Source organism: Pipistrellus kuhlii, unplaced genomic scaffold (assembly GCF_014108245.1).
Source record: "Pipistrellus kuhlii isolate mPipKuh1 unplaced genomic scaffold, mPipKuh1.p scaffold_m20_p_11, whole genome shotgun sequence".
Lineage (NCBI taxonomy): Eukaryota > Metazoa > Chordata > Mammalia > Chiroptera > Vespertilionidae > Pipistrellus > Pipistrellus kuhlii.
The window spans coordinates 38,022,642-38,048,937 of NW_023425416.1; the positions used below are offsets into that span (position 1 = coordinate 38,022,642).

The 26,296-nt window shown below is 40.5% G+C and overlaps 1 protein-coding gene across 1 annotated transcript; it reads left to right on the forward strand.

Annotated features, from left to right (window-relative positions):
- Positions 1 to 23,733: 23,733 nt before the first annotated feature.
- On the forward strand, positions 23,734 to 25,737 carry LRRC3B (leucine rich repeat containing 3B). The gene has a single exon (XM_036431640.2). It carries the CDS (start codon positions 24,610 to 24,612, stop codon positions 25,387 to 25,389), a length of 780 nt encoding a protein of 259 aa, XP_036287533.1. The 5' UTR covers positions 23,734 to 24,609; the 3' UTR covers positions 25,390 to 25,737.
- The last annotated feature ends 559 nt before the right edge of the window (positions 25,738 to 26,296 follow it).

A 26,296-nucleotide genomic window follows, 5' to 3' on the forward strand; every position in this document is an offset into this window, starting at 1 on the left:
GGCACTGGCTCCCAGGTGAAAGATCAAGTCCCTCATTCCGCCATTATATTCCAACTTTAGTCATATTTCCCTGAGCTTCCTTCCCATGCACACTACTTAGCTTTATTTTTTTTAAGTTATTTGAATTAATATTCCTTCCCTTTCTGTACCTGATTGAGTTTGCCACCTCTTTCTAGTCATTTCTCTCCTTTGTTCCATTCATTTTTATCCTGTGTGTGCCCACAAGAAAAGTGAAGGTGAGTTAGAAAATAATATACATTTCCTAGTACATGCTCAGTTTCAAAGAGAAGTCATTTCATCACTTTGCCTTCCAGAAATGAAAGATGTAGTCTCCTAGAATATGGATAGACATATTAGTAGTGATTCTCCCAAAATAGCTAAAGGAATTTGATTTTGAATCCTGTCCCCTCCCTCCTGCCTCACTACTTACTTGAATTCCAGTCAATGACACAGGTGGCTGGCTTTTCATTGTATTTTTATTCTGAAGCCTTGAATTCTTATTCACTCTGCCACTTACATCTTAGGGCAAAATGTTTCTTCTTTCTGAGCTTTGGGTATTTTTTTTTCTTAATCTATTAAATGGAGCTAATGATATTTCCAGATTGATTGGTTGGGAATCTCATGAAGTACCATCTGTGCCTTAAAAATATCAGGAATTAGTGAAGCATCAAAGCTTTTATAATAAGCTGAAGGCAAAAGTCATTTATTTTTGTTTATTTGTTGTTTTTGAAGGAGATCACGAATCTTGTAGGAATTCCCAGTCCTTCCAACTAACTGTGATCTCGGGCAAGTCATTTGATCACTTTGTGTCTGAGTTTCCTCAGCATAACATAGAGATAATCATTGTTACTACCCCGTTAAGTTAGGAGAAAGAAAAACAATAATCCACATAAATAGAAGCTCCATAACCATGCCATTATTATTCTATTGAAAGAACTAATAAGAGAATTTTGATATTTAAATGTTTTTATTTAATCCATCTTCATTATATACTTTGCTAATTTCAACATAGTGTTCTCAGCATTGGGAGAGGTTGACCCAGGTCTCTCCTCATGTGTCTTACAAAAATAATTTCTATATTTAGAATAACAAGACTAGCCCTATTTTCATATTAAAAAATGGAGCCTCAGAGATGTGAAGCAAATTAGTTTATCCAAGACCACATTCTGAAACTTTGAGTTTTTGTCCGAGATTTTTTCCTTCTGTATTTGCAAACTTGAGCTCCACATTCTTCCTGAACAAAAGAGCAAAGAGGTAAAATGTTGTTGATTTTAAACACAAGATCTGCTTTCTTGCTAGAAAATTGAAAACCCAATAAAGTAACAATGACTCGTTGTTAAACTCATTTTACAGGCCTTTGAGAAACATGGTGACTGTGCACTCGCTTTCTCTCCAGCTCTAGGCTTCAGCCCATTGAAATAAAGGAAAATTGTAAAGGGAAATTGGTTTTTCTTTTTCTGCATTTTAAACTTGAATATTCAATCATTTTAAAAAATAAAGAGAGAGGAACTGCTTTAACGTTTTTTTCTTGGGAAAGACTAGCCCTTATTCTAAAGTGTTTCCCTCCCTATTTTAAAAAAATGTCACTTCTTTTAGGAAATAATGATGATAGATGGCAAGATAAAATGTGGCAACCCTATATCAGTCCTTGGTTGACGTTTGAAATTCTGCATGTCCATGAACACTGGTCTAGAAGCGTGGTTTTGGAAGGTGGGGATCTAGCATTCACTGGCAGGCACTCCCTGGATGGCTGTGTGGAATGCAGATGTTTGTGCTTCTGAACCACAGTGTAAAGCAGGAGCTGGGAGAGGCATCATGGGGAAGTAGAAGGGGCCCTTGTCCTGGGTCAGAGAGCAGGATTCTCATTCCAGCTCCATCATGGGCTAGTCATGAACATGAGTCATTAATCTCCTTATTTTCAAAGTGGAGACAAAACCCATGTTCACCTTACTCACAGGGATGTTGAACAAAGAGAATAATTTGCATGCAGCACTTTGAAAATCGGTCAGTGCTACACAAATATAAGGCATTAATCATACAAGGACACCATGTTTTCCTTTGGAGGAGTGGGAATGTGTGTAGGTTGGTAGAAAAAATATTTAACCACTGGTTATGCTGCAGAGACTGCACTTTCCAAGAGCTACCACATGAGGGCGAAGTCTGAGGGAGTGGCAATGGTCCCAAAGGAGGGAGAAAGTGTGTATGTGTCATAGACTTAAAATGTCTGCCAGGGACAAACTCATCACCATGGCTCTGACCACTCTAGAGGGGCTTGCACATGAAGAAGGAATGGTCTGTAAGAGTTAAAGCAAATTGGCTAGTGGGCCATTTGTTTGGGAAACACTAGGAGCACCCCTGTGCCAATGCCCTAGTTCAATGGTCAGCAAACTCATTAGTCAACAGAGCCAAATATCAACAGTACAACGATTGACATTTCTTTTTGAGAGCCAAAAACCGACTTCTGCACATGGGCCATGAAGTTTCAATTGCACCGAATGTGCACGCCCACATATGGTATTTTGTGGAAGAGCCATACTCATGGGACCAAAGAGCCGCATGTGGCTCAAGAGCCGCAGTTTGCCAACCACTGCCCTAGACATTTGAAAGTTAATTCAGAGCATGTAAGGATGATAGGGCTACAATTCCAAAGAACCACATTGTACACATGAAACACATTCTCATTATTAGCCAAAATTGAGTGAACAATATGATGAGTAGCCAGATTAGGATTTTTTAAAAGTTGTGTTAGGTGCACATGAAAGTCCCAGAGAAGACTTCTTGGTGAAACTTGTGAATGCCGGGCAGAAGTAGTCAGATTGTAGGTCAGTGTTGGAGCCTAAGGAACCAGATTTTGCACCTGTAAGCCAGGGGTTCCTCAAAGCCATGTGCTAAATATAATGCTGGTTTTTGAAGCTTGTTCTGGAAGGAGGGTTGAGAAAACACCACATCGGAGGACATAAAATCATAGATTCATAGAATAAAAGATAAAAAATGACTTTGGACATCATCCAATACCCAATCCATAGTCTGCTGAAAATTAGCATGGAAGCCTTTGAGAGTAAAAACAAAAGAGCTTTCTGATAAGGATTAGGAATTGCTTTCCTATATTTAACTTTTGCCTGTGAGAAGAATGTGTATTTTCTCATTGTCTGTCATTGAAAACAAAGTGAAGACTGGACTTCCTCTAGGAAGCTTAGATCTTCTAGGAACGTTTGAGTGGACTTTCTATTGACATGTCTGTTGTCCAGGTTCATAGACTTGATGAGATAAGATCTTAATGAATGTCGTGGCATAGGATTATTTGCCTTCTGTAGGCAAAATCTTGACTACTAGAATCATTATTTACTTATGCATATATTAAATTATTCATTTAGTCATCAAAACTTGAATGGGGGTATAACATTCTCCAGGATGGACAATCTATGGTAGTATAGGTGCTTTTGCAGGAGAAGGAATGGCAGGTGGCCTAGGTGTGATCACAGCAGCTCGTCATCCTTTCCATGTAGAAACCAGCTATCTTGCTTCTCAGCTCACAGTCCTCCAGTGACTTGTCATCATGCGGTCCTCTGTGATGGAGCCTCTGATGACCTCTCCAAACCGTTGTGCCCCTGCCTTTCTTGCTTCACCGCAGTGTGCTTTTTACTAGTATTTGTCCTCAAAGAAGCAAAGTGGCTCAGGGTCTTGGCACATGCTGTTCCTTCTGCCTGAACACTGCCTTCCTCACTATCTTCATAGATCAGTCAGTTCTCTGCTCAAAAATTACCTCCTTGGAGAGACTTCGCCAACCCCCCTCTCTGAAATAGCATCATCGCATGTAAGCACGCTCCATTCTTATATTTCGATTTGTTATTATTCATAAGAGCTGTTGCTTCCTTACTTAAAATGATTTCTTTGTCTCTTGTTTGGCCCTCCCTCCTCCACCAGAATGTGAAGCTTTACAAGAGCAGTGGCCTCGTCTGTCGTGTTCACTGCTGTATCTTCAACCTGGTACATAGGAGGCTCATGAGAAAATATTTATTGAAAAGGCAAATAAATAAGTGAAGGGGGAGTGATCAAAGGGCTGAGTTTGGGGGAAAAGCAAAGGAATGTTACATGAAGGAGAGTAGGGATCCCTTCGTTGCATTTTTTCCATCAGCCATCACCATACTCCTTACAATGCTCACTTGCTTTCTTCCTTCAGCCTGCAGAGGAGGTCCAGGCAGAGAGAACCAAACATTCATGCACATCACATCACCTGGATTTTGTGAAAATTAAGATCCTTAGATAGTGGATCTCAAGTGGGCCTTGAGACTCTGCATTTCTAGGAATGCAAGGGCTGCTGGTCCACAGCCCAGGGGAGGAAGGACAAGGAACAAAGCCACCCTAGGGCACAGGAGCTTCCCAGCCCTCCCGGTCCCACCCACACCCTGCCTGCACCTTAGATCTTAAGTGAAGGTAAGAGGCAAAGATCCCAGTATGAACCAGCTTCTCACCCAAGAGCAACAAAGAAAAATGGCCCTTGAATTAGTTCTCTGCTATTTTCTATTTTTAAGAAAGTTACCAAATGTCAAAGAAACTGTAAAATGACTAAAACCCATGCTACTTGGAATTCTGGAATTTATATTTTTTGGACTATTTTTTATTTTAAAATATAAACCTTGCTTTCCCAGGTGTTATTTTATATTTTAGGGGTAAAGAAAAAAAAATGCTTATCCTGAGTTCTCCTCCTCTCTTAAAATTACATGTTTTCAATTTTCATGTGTCTCATCTCTGCCAAAGAGCCAAAATAACATAGGAGCTTTTTTTTTTTTTTTTTTTGGATAGTTCCGTAATGCATTTGGATATCAATTTATAAAGAATTATTTATCCTTTTCACTCTGTTTCCACTGATAGTGGAGAAGGACACCTGGGATGACAGTCTGGTTAGGAATTTGGTACAGTGTTAGCACGACTGGATAATTCCTTGAAGAGCTCAGGGTCCTGGGTGGCCAGTGAATGTGATGGTGGTGATCTTTTCCTCTAGTCCCTAGAGTCTAGGGAATGAAAACTGTGTGGGGGACAGCATTAAGAATCCTCTGTCTGTGGTGTTAAGCATTCTCTAACGATTGTCCTGAAGATTTTCTCGCCAGGACAAGAAAGTATCCTCTCCCTGTATCTTATTTATAATTAACAGGTGAAGACTAAAGAAGATGCATGAGACATCTCATGGTCTTGCTTTCATTTTGTAGGTACATTCACAGATTCTCAGAGCACTTAGGTCGTCTTCCCAGATCACATAGCCAAGCCTAGAATGCGACCTTGAGCTCTTTCTCCCTCCCCACTTTCCTTACCATTTACCCCACCACCACCACCCGCCACCCATGATGCCTTGCGGGAGCTAGGAACAATTTGTCAAATACAGAGGTGGTGCCCTCTTTCTTGTGTGAAGTCTATTGCTTTGTAAAGACAGGGGTTTACACTGTTGTATTTATTTCTGCATCCACAGCTCTTTAATCAGTGCCTGGCTCCTAGTAGGCTCCTACCCTGTTTCCCCGAAAATAAGACACACATTGTCACCTGCAGAAGAGAACTTCTTTGTTGCTCTCAAGTCATCTGGTTTACTGCATGACTACCTTGCCTTTTGCCTCTGTTCCTGGTAGGAAGAGCTATTTATTTTCCCCAGGAAGTCCTGTCACTGAGATGGGAAAATAGGTTTTCTGGCCAGGAGCCTCCAGAAAGATAGTCCCAGGCCTGGAGAAAAATAAAATGTTCCCTTTGATGGTGGCATTGTTCCCTTTAAAGCCCCACTGGACCTCCATGAATCCTCCCACACCTCCCCCACTTCATGATTCTCACACCAGAGTGTCATTATCCCAGTGGGCTGGTTCATTGCTTTCCCGTTGAGTATCGCATGTGGCATTCACCCACAAAATGTTAGCATCCAAAGATTGCTGTTTTACTTTCTTCTACATCAATTAGCTCTCTATTTCTTATTTTACCTCTCCATTGTTTACCCAAAACAATGCAAGAGTTGAGCTTTCCTAATTTACACCCTGTGTCTCTCTACACAGGGATTCTGCAGCATGTATTTAAAAAGTGACATGCAAAAGCAATCTGTCTTCTCTCTCTCTCTCTCTTTTTTTTTATCCCTGTTAAACCAGAGAAACTCAATTTTGAGATCAGTTATATTTTAATCATGCTCAGTCCCAAGGCATGCTGATACTTCAGCTGTCCCCTTTTGAAATGGAAGGTTAAGAAAAGTCAGGATCTGGGAAAGGGAAATGAATGAAGCTATAGGGCTTCCCTTGCTCCATCCAGGAAGGAGGTAGCAGTTCAGATCACGCCACTAGGGGCATGGTAAACACTGGCTGAATGTGGATGACGTTAACACCATAGTCATCTTTTCTGTCTGTCGGGTAAGTTGCAGCAGCTGGAATCCCAGACGTTGGCAAAGGCAGATTTGAGCAGTTGCAGCATCACAGTTCCTGGGGCCTCCATCAGTTTAGATGAAGCATAAGGTCTCGCAAGATCTAGAGAAATGAAGAAGGGGTTGGCAAGGCTATAACAGGGAATTGGATGCCCAAGGATCAGAGCTTCAAGGCAGGGCCCCAGGAGGAAGCTGTAGGATGCAGATCAGGAATGAAAACACAGCCATTTCGACGGTCCAATACAGAGAGGCTGTGGCTATGTGGACCCATCGGCGCCTGAGACTTCTACCCTATTGAAGAAGTAAAACCAATCCCAGATTACACTCTTAAAATACTGCCTGCTCAGAGCAGGACAGATTCCCCCACCCTGCAGCCTAGTAGTCACCAGTTCTTCTGGTTCCAGGAGCAGCCTGGCCAGACTTCTATTTTGTATTCCTTTGCTTATTTATGCAGACCTGGGATACCCACTCTTCCTAGATTCCTTACAGCAGAATTTCATATAAATAAGCCTCTGTTCTAACTTTCCAGCAACTTGCCAGGCATGTATTGGTCCAGTTCTTTGGACTCTTCTGAGTATAAGGCATGGTGATACCTGACATTAGCTGATCCTTAGCCTCCAGGCTTGTTCCTCTCAATGCTGTCTCAGGATGCTCTGGCTGAATTGTCTGCTGGGGATTTGTCCCATTCATTCTGATGGATAAGCCAGGTTAGATGGCTTGCTGGTTACTTAGGATGGCTGGATGAACATTCCCTTGGAAGCTTTTCTCTCTTTCTCTCTCTCTCTCTCTCTTTAAAATAAAGTTGGGAAAGTTCTGGCCCTCTCTGGAAAGGGTTTTCATTTTCTGATAGTGGTCAAGGATGCAAAGGTAAAAGCGGATTGTGGATTGCATGGACTGGTCAGTTTAGCTAGTTCCCAGAAAATCGGCTGAATCTCTTTCTGCATGGCAGTGAAAGGACCATGGAGCATCAGGGATTGGGCAGATGGGTGGGAAAATCTTGATGACATCTTGGCCTTGACCATGGCACAAGCTGCATCTGTGCTTACACTTTTCTATCTCCTCTCTGACAATTTCTGGTCCTTGGCTCCAGTTCTCTTGCTAACTTTCTATAAACATATTTAATAAGTTCATGATGCATTCCTTATTCATGTGGTAGTCAGCAATCTGATTCTACCCTGGTCAGCACTTCAACATTCCCACACACACTAATACTTGCTTAAATATACTTTTTTGCCTTCTTGACATTGCTCAAGTTATTCTTCTTTTCTGAAATGATCTTGACCCTCAATTTCTGCTTGTTAAAGGGTTTTCCATCTTCCTAATGTGACCATAGACAAGTCATTAAACTTCTCTGAACTTTCATTTCTTTATCTGTGGAAGGAGGTGAAGCAACTGTAATGGTGAGGATGGACTTGATAGTGCTGCAATAATAAATAAGCCCCATTCCCGGACAGGCACATGCCCAGATTGCAGGTTTGATCCCCAGTCAGGAAGGCAATCCTACTACCCAAAAGGAGCACTGAAATTTTATGAAGCACTGTAATAACACCTCTGTAAAACACATGGTAAATCCTAAGACATCATCTAGATGTTAAGGAATGCCACTATATTTCCTGCTTGCAAGGGCCATCTTCAATGTGCTGATGAGAGAGAAAACAGTTCCCAGGCTGGTTTAACCACTTGCTAACTTTTTGACCTTAGGAAATTGAACTAACTTCCCTGTGTTTCAATTTCTCCACCTGAAAAAAAATGGGGACTATATTTGTAAATTTCTTGAAGGGTGGTTATGTATAGTAAATGACTTAGTAATTGTGAAATTGTCAGATGTAGTTCTTGGTGCCATATATGTATTTGCTGGTTAAAATGGAATTATACTAAAAAGCACACTATTCTACAACTAGCTTTAAAAAAATTAAGATGTGGTAGACTTTATGTATGTATGTATGTATGTATGTGAGTCCTCGTGTACAAGTGTGTGTATTGCTTTATTTCTAAAAAGAGCTGCATATTATTCTATCTTAAATTTCTTAGGCAGGTCAATCAATGGAAAATGCTTGTAAGACAGCTCAGGAAGCTCTTGGTTTCATATATCTCCATTGATTGAGCTGTTTTCTGTGTTACTCCTCTCAGACGTAGGGTCTAAAGGCTGTATCTAATGACATTCAGTGCGGGAGTATGTCGAGATCAATCAATACTTTAGTCCAGTCTCTCTGCTATTGATATCTTTATCTGGTGGCAAATGCTCTTACCCGAGGATATGCTCTTCATTGAACTTCAAGTAGTTCCCTCACCCCCAATAGAAAATCATGTTCTTAAGCTTAGCCAAAAAAAGGTTACCTACCCTTTAATGGATTTAGTTGTGGTAGAGGATTCACACAGACTATGCCCCTTACCTTTACCAGGTAAATATCACGCTGTCCCCTTCACTGTTCTCTTCCCGATGCTTGGCACCTGATACGGGTGCCATAAACATTTCTTGACTGATACAGTTGTGACTTTGAGCGCTCCATGATTCTTATGGCTACTTCAACATTTTCTTTTAATATTAAATTTGAAGCCAAATCTCTTTATTCCATTTCCATCTGGCTCATTGAAAGCCTTTTTCTCTCCTGCATTCCCCACTCCCCCTCCTCCACAAACTTGCATTTCTTCTTTGATGTGTTTTATAGCTTCTCTGCTTGTATATATCAAAGCATACACAAATGTGAATCTTCAGCTCAGAGAACGTGAGAAGCTATACTTCCCAGGCAGGATGAAGAACAAGTAGTGACCACTGCATGCCGAGCTTCTAAGGGAGAAAACTCTGGAAATGGGAGTCCGCATGCAAGAGGTTTATTGAGGAGTGCCCTTGAGATCAACATTTGTGGTTGGGATGGAACAGATTAGAGAGAGGGAGAAGTCAAGCTGTGATGCAGACCCAGCGGTAGCCTCAGCCATCCCTACAGGCAGCCCTACTCTAGAATGGCCTTTCAGAGCTGACCCAAAATTAGGCCAAGATGGCCAGGCCGTTATCTTTCTATGTAAAGGTCAGATATTGGACTAGGTCAGTCATTTGGCTGGGAGGTAAAATAACTCTTGGCCATGGAGACGGTCCCTAATGGGTCTCATAGCTGAAAATTCTCTACCACCAGCATTCCCTGCAGCTGGGATAAACCCTTCATTGCAGGGGTATCCTGTTAGTATATCTCAGTGTCCACCACAGAGCAGGGCAGGACATTGGTCACCATTGTCCAACCCCTTCCTATGCCATAGATTTTTCTTCTCTCTCTACCATCTTACCTGTATTGGTGATAATGACTTTAAACATCTTAATGTATTTTTCTTTTCATTATCCTTTAAGGTTTTGGTACAACCTTTGCTTATTTCTGCTTTTGCTGTCCTTGGCATAATCTTTTAAGAATACTTTCTCATTTTCTTTGTGCTGCTATGACAGTCAGCACATCCTCTGCATTATAATTGCTCTAAATATGGTCTCAGCATCCCTGTTCCTCTAGTTCTGAGGGGATAAGATGCTTCCAAACATGAGTTTGTTTAATAAAATGTGGACTAATCTGTGTGGCATGCTGCCACTGAGCATATAATTCCCTTTCCTTTTCTTTGAAGAAGATACTGTTGGAGAAAACTTCCCCCTCCTTTATTCTTTCATCCCACAGATCATTTCCATGCAGCCCACTCGATGTTTGCAGGCAGCAGGGGGAACAAGAATAGCATGAAGGATTGAAACCCCCAGAAGAGCTGCAGCTGCCTCTCCTTGTGTATTTGGGAGCTGAGCTGCTAACAAGTAGCACAGTGGATTCGTTTGAATTGCATCTCCCTTGGTTTTCTCTGCCTTCTCTCTGATGCTGCTGATAGTAAAGCAGTGAAAGTGACCTAGGAGGAGGCGAGAATCCAGGGATTGAGATAATCCAAGGTTTGAATAATCATGAATTAGCCCTGGCTCCTTCATCCCCCACAGCTTTATTTCATGCAGCCACTGGACAGTGCCTCCAAGCAAGGAGACATTCCGCAAGTGGCCTCTGGAGAGCTTTCTGTCCATTTGTTGGCACTATAGAGACAGCTCATGGAAGCTTCTGTCTTGATCCTCTCAGAAAAGGTACACCTGGGGAGATAAAACAGGAGGGTGTTACAATGATAGATTCATAGAGAAGGGAGTATCCTTTACAGATATATTCAGACCCGGACAGTCAGGCATCTGTCCTTCTCCGGTAAGCATATAAGAGAATGCTCCCTGCAAAAACAGGCACACATTTCTGATAAGGGGTCACAGGACAAAGGAACTGCTGCTGCTTTGTGCCAGGGGCAAAAGTCCAGCCTCGTTAGGAAATATTCACCAGCACCAGTAGAGAATAATGACCATTCCCATCTCACCCCCATAATTACTGCCTGGAGTACCCTTTTCAGTCACTTCTCCTAGTTCTGACTATTAAAGGGCAAGAGCTGCCTCTGTCCTATATAATTATTGGCCAGTAGGGACAGACCTACCTGGCTCCCCTAAACAGACAACTATCTGCTACCTAGATAAAAGAATGAGGCCTTCACGTGGCCAAGGTCATGGCTTCACCTCCACTCCAGGGAGTTCTAGCAGCTAAGCACAGGGAGGCTTTGTAGACTCTCAGATGCTCCACATCCCTCAGGGATGCTGATGCAGGCTCACCTGCTAATTTAAAGTGAAAAATTTAAAGTGAAAAATCCACTTACTACAGATTCACTCTCTCTGCCATTTTCTCCCCATAAATACTTTTTTCAAAAATAGATTTTGTTTAAATTGATTTCACAGAGGAAGGGAGAGGGAAAGAGCGATAGAAACATCGATGATGAGAGAGAATCATTGCCTCCTGCATGCCTTTCACTGGGGACCAAGCCCAAAACCCGGGCATGTGCCGTGATGGGGAATTGAACTGTGACATCTCAGTTCACGGGTCAACACTCAACCACTGAGCTATACCACCCAGACTCCCCATAAACACTTTACCTTTATATTTTGACTGTATGCTCTGAATAACAAGCCATCTCAGAGCATGACCTCCTGTGACCATGTTCATCCCTAGGTGGTTTGTGGGCAGCAGTGGCATCATCCTTGTGATCTTGTTGATGCTGATTTTCATGAATGGGATGCTGCCTTCTTCATTTCCCCAGTGTGAGGGGCTGTTTTCATTTTGAACCTGATTGCACAAAAAGCAGCTCATAGTTAATGGCTCCCTGTCCTCCTTCGTTTCCATGGAGACCGCTATACGGGTGAGGGGAGGCTGACTTACTTCCAAGACTTCAGCCACCACCCCATCTGGCTCTTAGGTTCCTGAGAAGCTTTTGCAGTGTTTCAGCCACCCAGTCTGTCATGGAGCAAACATGTCCTGAGCATCCACTGTGGTGTTGGCCCCAAGGTAGCTGTGGGCATCTCCGCAGCTGACACATTCAGATTCTCCACAGGCTCATCCACACATGAAGATTTTGCTGTTATGTCCAGCCCTCCCATTTGTGACTTTTGAAGGAATTAGTGAAGAGTAAAGGAAGAAAGGAAAAGAAGTGCTGGGGTGAGAAGTGATGGTCTTCTTTTTAAAAATTGTGCAAGCATTTAGGAGAGGCAGAATGGGGCTTTATGTTATCTTTTTCTAGAAATGGCGCTCGCTCTCTCTCTCTCTCTCTCTCTCTCTCTCTCTCTCTCTTTCTCCCTCCCCCTTCCTCCCTCCCTCCTTCCCCTCCTTCCCTCCTTCCTCTGCTTAGCTTTCTTAGCTGTGCCTAGACTGAGTTCTACTTTTTACTGCTCTTTCTGGATGGTTGGTTCACTGAGCTAAAGTAAATGCTAGGATGGAGAATACCAATTTAGTTTTATTTGTGTAAACTGGTGTATCAAAAAAATAAAATCAACTTGTGTATCATGTCTGAGCAAGGAGGTAGGGAAGTCCTATTGCATCATGCAGACAATTAAATGAGTTTGGAAAGTTGTATTTGGGTTGTTGTTGACACAAGCTAAGTCCCTGGGTAGCTGTTAATTTTTCCGGGCAATTCCCAGAGGTAAACCAACCGCCCATTTCCTTGTGGAACTTCAATGAACTACACAGTATGGAAAAGATAAACCTACATCTCAGTTCTGACTTCATTTTTTGTTGTAGAGTTTCTTCACTATGAAAGGAATATTTCTTATATTTGGGAGAAGCCTATATATAACTGAGAAGGTAGAGAGCACAGGTGGAGAACAGGAAGAAACAAGAATATTTCAAGACTATATCCAATTCATTTATCTAAAAAGAGCTACCTCACTCATCCATTAGCATAGTTAGATAAACAGAAGGCAGCCTAGCCTGTCTGATGATCCTTATGATAGAATTAAATCAATAGTGCATTCTTCATATGACTTTATTCTTCTATGGATATTGGTTGGTTTTTCCATTCTGTCTTCTTAAAGGATAAAATAAATAAAGTAAACTTTGATCTTACATGATCAAAATATTGGAGAAGATGAAATTTAAAAGTGCTTAACAGAATGAAGAATCTAAATGTGCAATCAAAAGGCAAATTGCATGAAGTTTGGAGATGATTTATATACCACTTGTTTCCTGCTAACAAATTTTAGGAGCAGCATTCCTACTTGGCTTAATAGGGATTCTGAAAAGGAAAAATTATGAAATTCTAGAAGGAAAGATAATCTTGATGCAAATGAGTTATCTATTCTAGTCCTTTGCTATGCTCAATCATAAGTCTGTGGTCAAATGCAGATCAGATAGTTGGCTGTGATGGTCTAGGCCACATGTGTCAAACACAAGGCCCGCGGGCCAAATCCGTCCTGCCAGGCCTTGCAATGTGGCCCACTCCGCGCTGTCATCACTGCACTCCGCTGCGTTTCCATCACAATGACAGTTTATGACTGTTCAGTAAACCATTCGGCCCGCGATTTAGGCTGGATTTTAGATTTTGGCCCCTTCTCTGATTGAGTTCGACACCCCTAGTCTAGGCTGAGCTTTCTCACATGTTTGGAGTGTGGCTGGCTGTAGGCTGGAGTACCTTTGCTGGAACAACTGGCCTTTCCTTTATATGATCACTCATCATCTAGCAGGCTAGCCAGGGATTTTTCACATGGTAACTGGGGATGGGGGCAATTCCAAGAGCAAAAGCAAGAGTCTGCCTAGACTCTTAGAGAGGCCTAGGCTTGGAACTGTTTATTGCCTGATTATTATGATCATGCTCATGACCAAAAGTCGCAATAGTAGAAAAGGGTATAAGATATAAAGTAAAAATTGTTCTTCATACCATTAGCTCCAAAACCAACCCAAAGAGGTTAAGACTATTATACATTATTATTGTTCTTCCATAACTTTTGAATTATGTGTATATGTGTGTAGATCTTTCTGGTTTGTCTTACATAAGTGTGATCTTACATGTACACTTTTCACCTAACATATATTTTAGATTTTTTTAAAGTAGAATTTATAGATTGCATCTTTCTTTTGTATTGCTGTACTATTTTTAATCCTTTTGTGATAGAATGATGGATTTTTAGGATAATTCTAGTTTATTTTTATTTTTCTCTGACAAACAGTGCCTCACTGAAGTAACAATCTTATACATATATCTTTGCACAGATATATTATACATATATCTATTGCACAGAAAAACAAAAAATATATAGGACATTATATATAGGACTATTGAAAAAAATGTTAAAGGGGCTGTAAATAAACAGGTGTTTGTTTTTTTGTGTGTTTTTTTTTTAATACAAATGTTGACCAACAAATAGTAGCTTGCTTCTCTGGCCAGGAGGATATGGACTGAGCCAGTGGTCCTGTCAGACATCATTCTGACTGAGATCCACAATGGCTAAAACTAGGAGAAGGAGACAGTCTCCTGGATCTGCCCCTTTCCCCATGGAACAACTCTACATAGTTTGGTTTTGACATTATAGACACAGATTCAATATAATCTGGACAGTTGGCCCTTTCAATGATGTATACCATGAACAGAATTCAGATGAAAAGCTGAGAATCCTTTGACTCATGTAATGTCACCTCTAGAAATTTCTATTAATAATCTGACAGGCAAAATGTATTGACTCAAAACATGCATTTCAATTTCACATTATTTATGGTACATTTTTAGCAAAATATGGGAGAAGACCAAAATATCTAACAAAAGAATAATGTTTAAATAGGTCTAATATGTGTAGGCATTAAAATGATAAATGTCATGACAATTTAGAATCTAGAAAAAAAGTTACCTATGCTAAAATCGCAATTATAAAATATTAGAGGCCCATTGCATGAAGATTCGTGCAAGAATAGGCCTTCCTTCCCCTGGCTTTGCTCCCAGCTGCCCAAGTCTTCGCTCCTGGAAGAGCACCACTCCTATAGCTCCCTCTGCCCACCCCCCTTCATAGCAGGCATCTGGTCCTGCCTGGCCGCTTTGTGCCTACATATGCAAATTAATCCACCATATTTGTTGGGTTAATTTGCATATTCACTTGCTAACCATCCTGTTCTACCCCACTGAAGGCCAGAAGTTTGAAGTGGGCATTGTGGAGGTACAGTCAATTTGCATCTTTCTTATTAGTATAGATATGTGTATATGCATATTTTATAAGGCCTGGACAAATAAAATATATGATTTGTTAGATGTTTGAATTTTGCATAGTCTTTTTTAAGTTACAAAATTGTATTTTGTTTTATATTATTACTTATAAAAGTTAATAGTCCACAGAAGATAATTTGTTGATGACCAGGAAGAGTGTGAGCCCTGCACAAAAGTCTTTTTATCTTAGTCAGGGACACTATAGATTTGACAAGGTTCTCTCTTCATTCTTAGGGTGTTTTGTATAATAAGATAACCACGTATCTCATTTTGTCTGGATCAGTTTCTGTTTGAACCTGTTGTCCCAGTACAATTGTTACCTGTACTTCTTTTCACTGTCAGTGACTTTGTTTGTATAATAAAATCTATGAACCACTCCTACCACACATACGTTATAAAAGACAGGCTAACCATCCTGTTCTACCCCATTTTCTATAATATCTTTTTCTTAAATATACTTTTTATTGATTTCAGATAGGAAGAAAGAGAAATATATATAGAAACATCAATAATGAGAGAAAATCATTGATCGGCTGCCTCCTGGAATCAAGCTTGAAATCTAGGCATGTGCCTTTGATCAAAATTGAACCTGGAACGCTTTAGTCCACAGGCCTGAGTGAAAATGAGTGATTGTTACCACTTTTTAAAAAATTGATCCTGCTAAAATTCCCTGGGCATCTACTATGTGCAAAGCACTGGACCAAATGATTTAATTTTTAAAAAATATATTTTATTGATTTTTTACAGAGAGGAAGAGATAGAGAGCTAGAAACGTCGATGAGAGAGAAACATCGACCAGCTGCCTCCTGCACACCCCCTACCAGGGATGCACCCACAACCAAGGAATATGCCCTTGACCGAAATCGAACCAGGGACCTTTCAGTCCGCAGACTGGCTCTCCCAGTGAGCCAAACTGGTTTCGGCCAAATTATTTAATTTGAAGACAAGAGAAATTTTGCCTTAGAGTGTTCCCAGTACTGCTTTAGATGACTCAGGTGATAAGATTTGGGACTTTTGAGCTGATAATATTTAGATCTATCTGTTGAGCCAAACTGGCTAGGACTATTTTATTCCTTTTTTATTATGCATCTCTAGTATACATCATCCTTAGAAGATAATTTAGCTTTCTATGGCTTAGAAAGTCTTCTACAGAGCAATGATTTCACCTTATGCCAAAAGCCAAAGAAGAATACATATGCATCATCAGTGAAAACTTAAAAATATTATATATTATATAAGATCCTTTAAAAAGGTATCCCTTTTTAAAGGATCTTATAAAATTTCTGAAAATTTCTCTCTGCTAATAACTAATCTTTTACTGTATTATATAATAACCATTTTATAACTTGATATTCTGATCTTTCTTTGGCTGCCAAGAGACTTTGAGCTAAGCCAGGCATATATCAATAGTTGCCACAGAAGTCCTTAACCCAGTATAATAGGGGGTCAGAAGAACTGACTTTGAGTTCTGTTTCCCACTTACTATCGTGTTCATTTTCTAGAACTGTTGTAACAACTTAACACAAACTTTGTAGCTTACAATAACACACATCTATTGTCTTACAGTTCTGAAGGCCAGAAGTTTGAAGTCAGTTTCACCAGACCAATCCCTCCAGAGGCTCTAGGGGAGAAGTTATTCCTTGCTGCTTCCAGCTTCTGGAGGCTGCCAGCATTTCTTGGCTTGAGTCCACATCACTGCAATCCTTTCTTCAATAGTCATTTTGCCTCGTTCTCTTCTGTGTCAACTCTCCTCTCAAATAAGGGCACACTCAGATAATCTCTTCATCTCAAAATCTATAGACCTGCAAAGTCTCTTTTTTTCATAAAATATAACATTTAAGGGTTCAGCATTCAGACGTAGTTATTCTGGGGGACATTTTTCAGCCTCCTATAATTTACTCACTGGCCCCCAAAGATTCACATCCATCCCCCATGGAAAATATATCTATCATACCCCAACATCCTCAAAAGTCTTAACCCATTATAGCAACAACTCAAAATTCAAAATCTCTTCTAAATATTATCAGCTCAAAAGTCTCAAATTTTATCATCTGAGTCATCTAAAGCAGACATGGGAACACTCTAGGGCAAAATTTCTCTTGTCTTCATTTGGGCACATAGTAGATGCCCAGGGAAATTTAGCAGGATCCATTTTTTTAAAAAGTGGTGGCAGTCACTCATTCTACTCAGAAATGCAACAGAATTCAACATAAGTTGGTGCTTTCTAAAAGTAGCTTTCTAGTTGCCTATGGATCCTGGCAAGTTTTTTGGGAGACTACATTGACGTAGATTCTGTGTTAAGAGTTTGCAGAGCTGACACTATTTTTAATACCATAGGCATTTGCTGGGAAGTAATAGGATAGCAGAAAGAAACTGAGATGGATGGGTTCCCACTCAGTCTTCCTATAAACATGGGGCACATTGAATAATAAACACAGATATTAGCAAAGACATAGTCTTTATTCTATGTCTAATACCCACAGAGAGATACATGGTGGGTCCCAAAAATGTGATTATTTTTGTTGTTGGTGGTGGTTTTTCCAGTGTGCTCCTGGGTAGAAAGAACTTTAAAATCCACCCTGGAGATCATGTAGGAAAGAGGCAACTTATTCATAAAAGTGGTCCTCCCTCACCCCCACCCCCCCAATACACTGAGAGTTTGCTTAAAGCTTTATTTTATGTTTTTAAAAGAGGAAATATGTTTTTAAAAGAGGAAAGCTAGTACATGAAACTAATTAAGATCTGGAACATATAGATTTCATGTTAGTTTGACCAAAGTTTTATATCCCTACGGCTTCTCAGAGATTCTCACAGGAAAAGGGAGTTTTTTCTCTCCTTTTATTGACTTTCCAAAACTTTGTAGGAAGCTGTCAGCAGAGAACTGGCTTGACATTTGAAACTCAGCACTTCTATTTACAGATATCAAAAAGTGGCCAGTATAAGATTACATAAATCAATGAGCATTGAATAGGATCTATTCTGTGGGACTAAGGGATCTAGGTTCACCCTTCTGCTCATCAGCTGTGTCACTTTGAGCAGTACCCATTCAGTGAATCCCTACTGTACTAAAGTAAGACTCATGATGTCTACCATAGGTAACTGGCAGGGATGTTGAAAGATGAGAGCATATTGCCTTCCAGCATCTAATGTAGGCATTCCAAAGCCTTTCTACCTCCCTCCTCTTATCAGTCCATCTTTCTTTTCAGCATGCAATAATTCCCCCAATGTAAAATGCATCCTGGTCCTGGTTCCTCATCTTAGTAGAATCAGCTGAGAAGGAGAAAGAAAACCACTGTAGTTGGGATGTAAAGAGCTTCATGGTACATTTTTTACTACACAAGCTTTGGAAGCCAAAGGACTGAATTAAGATCTTGCTTCTGTCACTGAGCAGCTAATATAGTGGGCAGATTGCATAACCTCTCTATGCCTCAATTTGCTCATCTGCACAAGGGTCACAATTGTGCCCTTCTGGGGCTGTTGTGAGAATTGTGTAAGGAGATATATGTGTATCCAGAATAAAATGCAACTTCACCTTTTGCCTAAGGACAGTGGTCAGCAAACTGCAGCTCGCAAGCCACATGTGGCTCTTTGGCCCCTTGAGTGTGGCTCTTCCACAAAATACCACAGCCTAGTTGAGTCTATTTTGGATAAGTGGCATTAGAAGTTTTAAAATTTTGGCTCCCAAAAGAAATCTCAATCATCGTTCTGTTGATATTTGGCTCTGTTGACTAATGAGTTTGCCGACCACTGGCCTAACCATTTCTTCAATCTCTGTGTGAGTGATCCTCCTCCTCTAGCCTCTGAGTGAAAATGTCCATCAGTCCCACAGTCTTGTGCTTAGTCTTAGGTAGTAGATTGTCCTACCATTACTTTGTCATGAATTCAATTAATTTAAACCAAAGTAAAAATTAAATATGATAATTTCAATGTCTAGTTCAAGAATTAACCTGTGCTCTGAATTTCATTAATGTTCAACTATTTTTCCCCTCCCCATTGTTCCAAACTCAGGGGGAAGGGAAAAGGGATGTGTTGAGTAGCTTGATTTCTTCTCTCTGCTCTTCTACCCAAAACCTCTCCCAGGGTTCTTTTATACTCTCCCATCACAACTCTTACCCATAGGTCTCCCCTGACCCTTGTAGTGGTTATATTCCAGATGGCACCTTATCCAAAATCTAACCTTCCTCCCTTCATTTTCTCATTGCCAGGGACCTTTTGTCCTACCATGGAATCTGAAGGGACAATGAGACAGAATACAAGAGACTCTCCACTGGGGATCTTTGTTACATGTGGCCATATCTGACCTATAGGAAATAGGATGCCATCCCTTGTCTGGCAAAGTCTGGGAGTAAAGGCTCACCCCAGCATCAAAATATTACCCAATCCCACCACTAAACAATGCATCAACATGGTTATTATTTTAGGACATTCTGCCCTGCAGCTCCAGGGGTCATGTAATAACTCTTCTCTTGGGGAGATGATAGGGTAGGTAACTCTTAATGCTTTTTACCCTCAGAGTGGGCAAGGAGATGCGATACACATATCAGTCAACCTTCACATGGCAACTTGCCACCTCACTTTGGATTTCTATATCCACTTAACTAGGAACCAAGTCAGAATTTCAATTTTACCATCCTGTTAAATGAGATCATCGCTTAATACCTGGCATGCAATAAATACCAAATGAATGACAACTGTTTTATAGTGAAATGAGAATGAGTCTTAATTCATTTCCTTTTTTACCAAGATACTTGTCCTTGACTGGAATTAAACCCAGGACCCTTCAATCCTGAGTCCAGGGCAATCCAGTCTCTCTTGTTGAAACATGTTCAGCTTTTAAAAATTCATTGTCTTCACATTTATCTGACCCTCTTAGCTACCACTGACCAACTCTTTTATGTGCTCAAAAATTGCTCTCTGCCCAGCCTGTGTGGCTCAGTTGGTTGAGCAGCGTTCCTTGCACCAAAAGGTTGCTGGTTCGATTCCCAGCCAGGACACATGCCTGGGTTGCAGGCTCGATCCCCAGTAAGGGGTGTGCAGGAGACATCCAATTGATGTTTCTCTCTAGGTCAATAAAAACATAAATATTTTTAAAAGATGCTTTCTGACTGTACATTTGAATTGGGTTTCCAGCTAATCCCTCATTCTTTTGTATTAAATCTTTATTGTAAAACAAAAACAAACTAAACATCTTTATACTATAAGTTAAAACACAACCAACTGATGCAAGACACTGGGGGTGGGGAGATGAGGGCAAAGGCTGGTGGGGGGGGGGGGGGTGGATAGGGGAGACCAGGAGGAGGTCAATAGGAGGAGGGGAAAAACATGTACTACTATTTTAACACCTTAATACCTTAAACAATAAAATTAAAAATACTTAGAACTAAAAAATAAAGGTTGAGGAAAGTTCATTTCTATTAAAAAAAAAAAAAAAAAAAAAAAAAAAAAAAAAAAAAAAAAAAAAAAAAACCTATTCAGAGGGTATAAAATAAAGATACTTCCTTTTCCGCTGCCAGTCCCTGAGTGCCATACTTTGGAATTAACCATTATTAATAGCTTGTTTTACATCCATTTAGAAATGGTCTGTGTGTATGTAAACATATAAACTCTACGATTGCATACTGTTTCCAGAAGGAAAGAAAGTGCCCTTAGCAGACTGCCTGAGAAAGCTGTTCTTTCAGTGGTTGATTAACAACCCTGTCTTGTTTCCTGTTTCTTTCTTCTCATCATTAGGGGACACTCAAAGCTTCTAACCCCAAAACTTTCATAAGCTCTTCTGAGATAACTGAGCACAATTCAGAGAGAAATACCAGACACTCCAATTTCTTCCAATTACATCCCATGCAATTCTGCTACCAAACAGAATAACTTGATTAAAAAGCAGAATTGAATCTTTTAATTCAGGACATAGAATTCAAATTGATGAGAGAGAAAAAGAAAAACAACAACAACAACAACAACAACAACAACAACTTTGTGAATGACCCAGCCAGGAGTGGCTCAGTGGTTGAGTGTCAACTCAGGATTTGGTCTGTCCCATTGGTGGGTCTTGTTCCTTATCAGGGCAGGGAGTAAGTAGGTTGCTGCTGCTATTGTTACCCTAATCAGTTGTAGGTTTCCAGGCTCATCTTTAACTCTGTACTCTGCTGCACAATACTGATATCAGAAGAATGGCCACTTTTTTACTCTGAGGCATATATCCCCATGTCTTCCTGTTCCAAAAGCCACTGTTGACTTATCCAGTAATTTAGGGCAATAACAAGATGGTGATTCCTTTGGGAAAAAGTATTTCAGTATAGTAGTGTGGAGAGGCAGCTCTTCCATCCTCCCTGCTGGAGATGATTTGACTCGCTATTGGTGGCCTTGCTGTCTGCCTCCTGGACATCCAAGGGCTCAGCTCTCTATAGCCTGCACCTCTTGTCACTGTCCTGACTGAGGGTAGAAGTTCTAGAGTCTAAATTAGGGGTGTCGAACTCAATCAAAGAAGGGGCCAAAATCTAAAATCCAGCCTAAATCGTGGGCCAAATGGTTTACTGAACAGTCATAAACTGTCATTGTGATGGAAACGCAGCGGAGTGCAGTGATGACAGCGCGGGCCACATTGCAAGGCCTGGCGGGACGGATTTGGCCCGCGGGCCTTGTGTTTGACACGTGGTCTAAATCATAGCAACTCAGCAATCTATCCAATTTCCAAAACTTATTCCCCTTTTATCAAACAACATAGAGAGAAAAGTGAAATTCTTCATCTGAATCGAACCTCTTAATGAAAGGGATACTCTGGATTTGTACTCCTAATCAGCATTCCATCTAGTGGATAAGTGAACCATATGGGGCATGAAATGTTCCATTTCAAGAGGGACTGCACACTGATGTGGAGAACTCAAGATGTGCCCTAACCATTTCTTGTCTGTGACCATAACCATTGGATTGACAATTCTGGAGAAACATGAGTAAGTCTAGAGGGGCCTACTGAGAAAGAAGTCTATTCTGCTTTTCATCTGCAGCCTACACTCAGGATGTTTTCCAAACTATTGGGTTGAGATCTAAAACCAATAGACATTTCATGAGCCAATATTTATGTTGAACATAATAAAAGTAATTACCTCAGGGAAGAAAAGACACAGCTAGATTCTTCAGTGCTTCATTGGTTCATTCATACAATAGATAATTAGTCCTTACTACATGTCAAGCACTAGGCTAAGAGTTGGGAATATATCTAGGATAACAACAGTAACTATAGCTAAAAATGTATTGAGCTCTTAACTACCTATTAGGCATTGTGGATTATCTCCTATAATTCTCAAATCAACCTTATAATTAGGTGCTTGTTAAATCTTTATGTGAATATAAGGTAAGTGAGGTTTAGATAACTTGCTCAGCAGCACACTGCTAATAAAGACTATAGCTAGAATACAACCCCAGAGTACTTTTCTACTTTTTGTTAACTGTTGTTTCTACATGAGGCAAAACAAGTCCCTGCCTTCATGAAGCTTGTAGTCTAAATTGGAGAACACTTTTCTTCAGAAAGAACCTTAACTTGTCTCTGAAGAGATGTAGAGTGTCCTCCAGAGAAGGCTTCTCACCTTTCAGCAAAACTTGATGGAAATTGCTTGATGACATGCACACCCTTTATTTTCTCTAATCACATTCATGTCTCCCATCTTCCGTGTCCCCCTGATGTACCTTCCACTCCTGGCATCCTTTGCCTTGTTCTGATGACCTCTTTCCTGTCTATGTTATCCCCTCATACCTGTTTATTTTTTGTTATCTCTCCCATTTAGATAATTACTAGACACTGTAAATGCCATGCAATGCAATTCTGAAGGAAAACATGAAAGAAAGAGAAAATTTTACTGTAAATGATGTGAGCTATTGATGGATGGCTTTGTAAGCATAGGGGTCCCTCTTTAACATTCTCTGGCATTTAAGGGACTTAGGATTCCAAAAGCACATTCACACTATTCTGCCATAGCCAAGCTCATGTTTTCCATGATTAACAACCCAGTTCATTATATTTTCATCTCACATTAATCTTCTCTTATGTGAGTTTCGTAACATTTGGAGTCATTTCCCTCTGTATTTATCCATCTGGGATCTTTAGAAAAGATAAGTTTGCAGAGAGTCATTTGTTGCTCATGCTGAAAGATGTTTGTTGCTCACTGCTGTGAGAGGAATGAATGTTTCTCCAATCTTGAGAGAGAATCCTCTGAAGGCAGGCATGGATTCCCTATATAATGCAGAGGAATCCTCAGTGGAGGTCCATGGGGTCCTCCATTTGGAATTGAGCTGCAACATAACAGCAGCAGAAATCAAAACAAGCAATGTTACTTGGATATTGACTGTCCTCAGGGGACAGATGGATTTTGGGAAAGAGGTGTAAAGATGGCTGAAAGAGAAAGTTATGAGAATAATGAGTCAGAACAAAGTCTTTGGCTTGAGTCCCTTCTTTACCACCTTCATGCTATTTGACCTTGGGCAAGTCATATAATCTAAGATCCACTCACCTCCTCTACATACTGACCCCAAAGATAACTGTCCTCTCTACAGAAGAGAGTAGGTTTGAGGGCTAACTTATATTCTCAAAAAGGCAAAGGTAGACTTAAAGTTGTTTATATGCAATACTATATAATAAATATATAATAATACAAGAATAAGCTCTGTTTTGCATATTTAAAAACTGTAAACTTATTTTTGCCTTACCATGTATTTATGATTGGGAAGAAAAAAAATTAGGTTATTGGGGAATTCATTAAGGCTAGTATTTTTTATTTCTCATCATATATTTTAAAAAGGGCTTGGAGATGTGTCATAGTTGAAAACCCATTGCGGAGGGATATGTTATTTGGAGAACAGAAAAAGAATTCTTTGGAAATTCAGTTAATGACATCCTCTAGGCAGAATGTAATCTCAGGAGGTCACATGAAAGGCAATTCTCATGGAGATTCTGGGTTGTCAGTCTTTAGCAACAGTTTGTGGTGAAGGTTGGAATGCATTTATTCACTTCTGAATTCAAGTAAGATATGTCTATAGAGAAAATATTCCAAATTGGAAACCCATTAAAAAGCCCTGACAGATACTGGTCATTACCTGTGAAATTGTACTGTTATTTCTCATTGCTGCACAAATGCAGGGCTAACTTGCATTAATGTGTATTATTGCAGAGAGGCAGGAAGGTGGAATTAAATTTTACAACTGTAGAACTGAAGGGGTTCAGGAAAAGAACCAGTAGAGATGTAAGAAATCTGGTCTGTCTGTTCTAATTCTGCACAACTAAAACAAGGTGACATCATCCAGAAATGTTGCTTATTGACAGTTTTCTCCCCCATCAACTGGAATTTGAACAGAAGACTCCCATTACGCAGATAACTCCCAGTGGTGTTAATGGAAATTACCTGTGTAACCAACCCCCCTGCCTAGATAGAATGCCAGATGCCTAGAGCACTTTTAATTGCAATGTACCTAATTGCAAAAAAATCTAATTGCATCTGCTTTCCTTTCCTTTAGGTATCCAAGCGAGGACGGGAATAATGAAGAGACACATGTGCTAGTGGCAGCCTTTTGAACTATACAAGAAGGAGATCAACGGTGTGGACAGAGCTGGAACCGCTGCCATGCTTGTTTGTTGGAGCAAATGAGGAATGGGCTTGTGATTATGCGGACATTCCAGCATGAATCTGGTAGACCTGTGGTTGACCCGCTCCCTCTCCATGTGTCTCCTCCTACAAAGCTTTGTTCTTATGATACTGTGCTTTCATTCTGCCAGTATGTGTCCCAAGGGCTGTCTTTGTTCTTCCTCTGGGGGCTTAAATGTCACCTGCAGCAATGCCAACCTCAAGGAAATCCCTAGAGATCTTCCTCCTGAAACAGTCTTATTGTATCTGGACTCCAATCAGATCACATCTATTCCCAATGAGATTTTTAAGGACCTCCATCAACTGAGAGTTCTCAACCTGTCCAAAAATGGCATTGAGTTCATCGATGAGCATGCCTTCAAAGGAGTCACTGAGACTTTGCAGACTCTGGACTTGTCTGACAACCGGATTCAAAGTGTGCACAAAAATGCCTTCAATAACCTGAAGGCCAGGGCCAGAATTGCCAACAACCCCTGGCACTGCGACTGTACTCTACAGCAAGTTCTGAGGAGCATGGCGTCCAATCACGAGACAGCCCACAATGTGATCTGTAAGACTTCTGTGTTGGACGAACACGCCGGGAGACCGTTTCTCAATGCTGCCAATGATGCTGACCTTTGTAACATCCCTAGAAAAACTACCGATTATGCCATGCTGGTTACCATGTTTGGCTGGTTCACCATGGTGATCTCATACGTGGTGTATTATGTGAGGCAAAATCAGGAGGATGCCCGGAGACACCTTGAATACTTGAAATCCCTGCCAAGCAGGCAAAAGAAAGCGGACGAACCCGATGATATTAGCACTGTGGTATAGTGTCCAAACTGACTGGCATTGAGAAAGCAATTCATATGCAATTGCAGTAGAATAAGTGGTTTACTTCTCCCACCCATTGTAAACATTTAAAACTTTGTATCTCCGTTTCTTTTGAATTATGCCACTGTTGGTCTTTTAACAGACATGACAACACAACAAATGATTTTAGTTTAGATGATCCACCCCTTAATTGTACCCCCGGTGGTATATTCCCAAGTCAGAATATACTAAGTTATAACATTATAAGATAATGTTACTATCTGAACATAGTTAGCTCCATCTCACTATTTAATAATGAAATTTATTTTTTTAATTTAAAACCAAATAAAAGCTTAACTTTGAACCATGGAAAACAGAGTGACTTATTGGTCAAGAAAACAGTATAGTCATTCCATTGCTTTAAAGAGGAACAGATACCTCTGGTGAACCTAAAGAATTATCCTAATGAATAAACCCTACTGTACACTGGGGAGCCATTGCTGAATTATTTACCAAGTGAAGTATCTGTCAGAATTTAGAATACTGAGCCTTAGTAAACCCAGGTGGGAATACACATTCTGCAGAGGCTTGCTCAATTGGGATGCCTCCAGGTGTTTGTTATCTAAAAGTTGGTGTGTTTAGCTATTAAGGTCTTTTTATAGCTAAACACACTACTTCTTCTCTATCCTAGAAACATGGAAAAGAAAAAGACAATATCTGTCTTCAGTGGGGTGTGTGACAAACAGAAATAGCCATGGTAAAAAAGGAAGGTCCTAATAACTATCAGCTGTGCGCAAGCACGGTGCAAGGCATTCTTACACTACTACGATGTCTCTAAGCCCTCACTACAGGATGAAAAAGTGACAACTGCATCCCATTTACGTAGGAGGAAACTGTGGGTACAACAGTTTCAATGACTTGCCTGGTA